Source organism: Oryzias latipes, chromosome 16, assembly GCF_053564925.1.
Source record: "Oryzias latipes strain Hd-rR chromosome 16, Olatipes_Hd-rR_3.1".
NCBI classification, from domain to species: Eukaryota; Metazoa; Chordata; class Actinopteri; order Beloniformes; family Adrianichthyidae; genus Oryzias; species Oryzias latipes.
This window is the reverse complement of record NC_136252.1, coordinates 10569912-10575808: the sequence shown is the minus strand read 5'-3', so window position 1 is coordinate 10575808 and position 5897 is coordinate 10569912. Positions and strand designations below refer to the sequence as shown.

At 43.9% G+C, this 5897-nt stretch overlaps 1 protein-coding gene across 1 annotated transcript; it reads left to right on the top strand.

The window, feature by feature from the left end:
* Positions 1-702: 702 nt before the first annotated feature.
* si:ch211-198c19.1 (uncharacterized) lies at positions 703-4552 on the top strand. Its single transcript, XM_020699573.3, has 2 exons — positions 703-1408; positions 1492-4552. The coding sequence occupies exon 2, from the start codon at positions 1497-1499 to the stop codon at positions 2106-2108; it is 612 nt and encodes a 203-aa protein (XP_020555232.1). The 5' UTR covers positions 703-1408; positions 1492-1496; the 3' UTR covers positions 2109-4552.
* The last annotated feature ends 1345 nt before the right edge of the window (positions 4553-5897 follow it).

Sequence of the window (5897 nt, the reverse complement as noted above, 5' to 3'; positions counted from 1 at the left end):
TTCTCAATCAATTATTGAAGATTATTTTTAACTTTTAATACTTGATCAATTTTTGCTATGAAGATTTTCTGAAACAGTGTTATGTCTATTTTACTGATATAGTATTGTTTTTTATTACATACATGATATTTCTAATGAATATAATCTGCATATATTTTAGATAACTGATCTGCATTGCCATTTTGATTTCCTGAATAATTATGTCGATTTTTTTACATGATAATTAATTCATTCATGTCATTTGCTTTATTGATACCTAAGGATTCTTAATTCTGTCTGATAAAAGTTATGAACCGGATAATGATCAATCATGTAATAAAATGGTTACGGTAGAACAGGGGTGGGATTATATAAGTTTGTTTCCTTCCACTCCCTTTCAAGCAATATTTAATTTTATGTCTAATTATTCTCAGTTTGATACATCATTGTATGAATGTATAACTGATGATTGTATTGTTGTGTATTCTTATTTGATTGCTTGAAATAAACCATTTCAAATCAAATCAAATCAAAAATTTGCAGTTGGGTAGGAACTTCCAAAAAACAACATTTGTTCTGCTCAAAACCAACATTTCCTTTTTTTCAATAAGCTGAAGACATGCTCTTTTGGAAAAAAAGAATTTAAACAAACTCGTGGTTTCTCTTAGACTTTTGTGGACTTTTAAACAGATCACAGCAGAGGACAAACTTGATTTGCAGGTTCACTTTGTTGATTTACCGTTGGACTCAGCCAGCGCTTATAAAAACCTGAACTCTATAAAACTGTTTGATGAAACATTTTTTAAAAGCTGCTCCATGTTAAACCTAACCGTTACACATTTATACATCTCTATGTCTGCCTCCTGACATCTGAGCCACACAACACCCCTGACCAGAACACACAAACAACTGTCAACATCAATTATGGACTGGATTCTCACACACACACAACAGTAACACAAGGACTGAATCGCCACTTACACCACCTGCACAATTTTTCACTGTAAATACTCGTTAATACCTGCCACTACTATTCTACATTCTACAATGTACATTTGTATGGATGTGGCTTTAGTACTCTGGATGAATCCAAACTGCATTTCATTGCTGTGTACTTGAGACATGTGGAACGACAAAAAAGTTGAATTCTATTCTGTTCTATTCTATTCTATTCAAATGGCTTTAAAATTCATTCATTCGTAAACTCAAAGATGAGGTTTTGGTTGAGTTAAAACCCTGCATCACTTCCTCCGTCATCACAGCTGGGAGGACTTTTCTTCCGTCACAGTCAGATAGTTGGAGAGCTGCTTCCTCTTTTTCAAAAAGCACCTCAGTGCCTCTACGTGTTCTCAGAAAGAAAAGCTGCAGGAACCTGAGAGTAGGAAAGTCTCAGAGGTTGAAAACTTGCTCTGCTGCGTAAAACTATCAGGTGAGTGTTAGCTTCAAACTAAAAGCATCTGAGTGGGGATTAAACTCCTTTTTTAATGATCTTGTTTCTTTTGGGGAGTTTAGAGGAGATGCACCTGTTGCTGCCTTTCAGCCTGGGGTTCATCCTGGGGACATCTGCTCTGAAAGTCCTGGACTCAAAAGCAGAGCTGCAGGACAGCCACTTTGGACGGCCCCCTCCTCGCCATGGCCTCAAGCTGCTAGTGTGGTACGTTCAGGCTTGCCTGGACAACAACATGAAGGCACTGTGTGACCCCATGCAAGGAGAATATGGATTTCACGTTTTTCACAACTCGGGCAAAAAACCTTTACTCCCAGTGATTCAGGCCAAAACGCCGTACAGATATTACACTCTTGGAAATCTCAACTATGGCCATGCTGAGGAGCTACCCTACGAAGTCAGGAAGTACTATAACCACAGCGACCCTGAAAGCAACAAGGACAGACTGTTGGTGAAACACAACAGCAACAACAGACGCATTTATGAGCTCTACGCTTCTGCACATTATGAATCCACAGAAACCTACAGGATTGGCCCAAATCTGGTCGCTGCTCTTCGCCAAAGAGGAAAAACTCTAGAGGGGAAAATGATTTGTTTTTTCTCTGATGGAAAATCGCCTTCAAATGGCTGTAAGGATGAGGAGGATCCCAGACGGAAAGTAGAAAAAGAAGTCTTGATTTGAGGAGGTTAGGGTGAGTGTGTGTGTGTTTCTGCATGTGTGTGTGCGTGTGTGTTTGTGCATGTGTGTGTGTGTGTGTTTTTGTGCATGTGTGTGCGTGTGTGTTTTTGTGCATGTGTGTGCGTGTGCGTGCATGCGTGTGAGTGTGTGTTTGTGCATGTGTGTGTGTGTGCGTGCATGCGTGTGAGTGTGTGTTTGTGCATGTGTGTGTGTGTGCGTGCGTGCCTGCGTGCGAGTGTGTGTATGTGCGTGTGTGCGAGCATGTCTGTGTGTGTAGGTGTGTGTGTGTAGGTGTGTGAGTGTGTTTGCGCATTTGCTTAGGTGCGTGTGGGTGTGTGTGTTTGTGTGTGTGTGAGTGTGTTTGTAAATGTGTTTAGGCGTGGGAGTGTGTGAGTGTAGGTGTGTGTGGGTGTTTTTGCATGTGTGTAGGTGTGTGGGTGTGTGTGTGGGTGTGTGTGTGCGTGTGTGGGTGCGTGTGGGTGTGGGTGTGTGTGTGTGTGTGGGTGGGTGTGTGTGTGTGTGTGTGTGTGTGTGTGTGTGTGTGCCCTCTTTAGTCCTCAGGTCAAAACCAGCTGGTTCTAAAAATGTTAGCACCTTATCCTCTATACCTTACAAGCTTTGGACTGGTTGATTTTAGTGAGGCTTTCTATAAAACCTGTTTTTCTTTGGTACAATGGTCTAGTTTGAGTCTTTTTGAGGCGTGGAGGACCTTCTGCTTCTGTTTTCTTTTTCTTTTTTTTTTTTCTTTTTTAACTTGTCCTGTCCAACAGCTAGGCAAACAGATGAGAGCTGAGGGCCTCTTGTGTTGGACATATTTTTTTTTAACAAGAGGGGTTATTCATCTTCAGACAAACCAAAGGTATGTCTGAATAAACCCCTTTTGTAATTGAGGCCAAACTTTATTAATTTCAATCATGTTTGAAAATCTTTGGTGTTGGACCGGACGGAAAAGGAAAGAGGGGAAGAAGAGAGAGGGACGTTAAAGAGAGGGGGGGGTAGGAGGGTGATAATAGGAGGGGAAGGGGGGTAAGACCATGAAGCAGCATAGAGCAGACAGGCTTACTGGTTGTTTATCGTTACGGTACGGTTCAAATGTAGTACAAAAAGGGCGGGGCCTGTTCACACACACTCAAATATTATCAACACACCTGCTAGCCGCAAAAATGTCCACATGTCAACATGCACACAAAACAGTGTTCACGAACGCATACCTATGCCTTTAAACCAACTAGTGTGAAATCTTTCATTCATTCAATCATGCAAACTATTAGTGCAAAGGTGAGCTAACACCTGTGCTCAGGTGAGTGTTTATGTTCTTCTAAAATGGATGGTGGAATGTGAAAAGAAGGAGGAGGAACGCCCAGCCACCCCCACACCCATACCCCCGCCGCAGCAGCAGCCGGAATTCCCCCAACGCCACACGGGAACAGGCAGGGAACAACCGCCCCCCAGGCGACCAAGACCGCCACCCAGGCCACGGCCAGCAGGACCGCCGCGAGGCCCCCAGAGCCAGAGAGCAGGGAGGCGCAGAGGGAAAGAGAGCGCCGCCCCAGCCCAGCCAGGAAAGCAGCCCCCCGCCGCGCCGGAAGAGCCCAACGCAGGGCCCCACCGGAGAGGGACGCCCACAGCCCCAGACGAGCACCCCACCACCACCCAGGAGTTCCGGGCATCCCCCCGCCCCGACCCCAGGTACGAGCCAGGACCCCCCAAGGGAGACCCGCTCCGCACTCCAGGCAGCCACCCACCCGGCCCACGGTTGGTCCAGGTAGGAGCAAGGCAGGGGCCCGCCGCCCCCGCCCAGGAGGGGGGAACCCCGGGGAAAAAAGGGCGGCCCACAAGGGGTGTTATAAATATGGCCCGACCAGGCTCGGCCATGTTGGAAGTTTGGCGGGGCCCAGCGCCCAGGGGCAAGGACCAGGACCCACCCCCCAGGGACACGAACACCCCCGGCTCAGGTGTAATATGAACCCCCCCACCGCGCGGAGAGAGCACCGCCGGGCCCAGGGAGCCGGCACCCAAGGGACACGGCCGCCATCGCCAAGGGGCCCACACCCCCCACCAGGGAAGGGGTAGGGGACAGATGGACCCAGGTCCCACCTTCCTTGTAAAATGTGTGTGCGTGTATGGGTGCTTGAGAGGGTGTTTGTGTGCATGTGTGTGTGTTTATGTTTGAATGTATATATTGAAGGGGGAGGGGTGTGTGTGCTAAGGGGGGTGCAGTTAAAATTGGCGAGTAGGGCACTAAGGGGACATCTCCTGATTACTCACAGTGATGTCCTGCTTCTGTTTTCACAGTAACTGTGTTTGTTCACAGTGAGGACTAACTTTTTGTCCAGGGAATTTCTCTAACAGCTCTCGTTAAGGTCATGCCCCATGAGTGTCTCAGTGTTTTCAGTTTTTCCATTATTTTCAATGTGTTTTAATAAAGATTCTCATCTAATTGCTCATTTACTGATCAGTATTTCTTTCATTAATAAAAGTATCATCAGAGTTCTCCAGTCTCACTAACGGAGCTTCAGACGTCCATCCATTCATTCTCTAAATCCCTTTAACCCTTGTGCCATCCTATGACCCCATTGACGTGTTCTCCCTACCATGACAAAGGTGGATAAAGGTGGAAAGATTTCATGTCATCCATGGACACCAGTGAAGATCACAAATCATTGAAGAAAAAAGGTTCAGAGCACTGTCTAGTGGGTCTAGATGACCCAACTCCCAATGTTAAAGTTACTAGGATAGCACAAGGGTTAATCCCTGTCCAGGTCACAGGGCTGCTGGAGCCTGTCCCAGCTACAGCTGAGTGAAGGCGGAGCTTCAGAGATTCAAAGTAAATAGTTTTTATCAACTGCCAAAAAGGTGTTAAACCAGGTTCTCCTAAATTATGTTAGTTTGGGAGCTTTCTTTGTATGAATTATTTTTATTTTTATTTCACTGGTTTTTGACAATTTTAAAACATATCTAAGAACTTTGTATGCAGTTTTCTGTATTATTTATTTTTTTAGTGGTAAGTTTTTCTTTAATGTATGAATGCTGCACTGACCAGAAGGCACTTTTAATTTCGTTGTACGTATGACAATAAAGATCTATCTATCTATCTATGAATGAATGTCTGAATCTCCTCCAAACTCTCTTACTACTGAAAAATAAAAATCTGGTGTTCTAGATTTTAAAAAACAATTCGAACACCATGCATACTACCAAATTTCTTTCTATGGTAAATATGACGTACCCAATTTCACAAAGTAAAACTTAGAAAATGTGAAAATTTTACAAAGACTATTTAAGAATCATCTGTGTTCTGAAGATACTTTTTTTTTTAATATATACAATTGAAATGCATTTTCTTCAAATTAATAAAAATGCATTTTGGTCTGTGTAGAGTTCCTGACTAGCATGTGATTCTGCAGAGACACTACCACTGTGTTCAGAGACCTGAGGTACTCGGGGCGGACTTCATCCACTCCTGGTGCCTTGATAATGAGGAGCTCATCAACATCCTCAGGGACTTCTGCTTGGGTGAGGCACAGCCCCATCCCAAAGTCCTCAGCCTCTGCCGAGGGTAAAATGAGCAAATATTCTTAAACCCCTATTTATCATCAAAAACCTATTTTTATATCTCTTGGTAAACTTGTTGGGCTTTCTTATTAATGAAATAATATTTTCCATTTTAGAAAAACTGTAAAATGTTCCTCAAAATAAATCCCATTGATGAACAAATGTTTTTTGTGTTACTTTCCTATCATTGAGGGACATTACAACACACCTTTCTATGGTAACATTAAACAATATGAT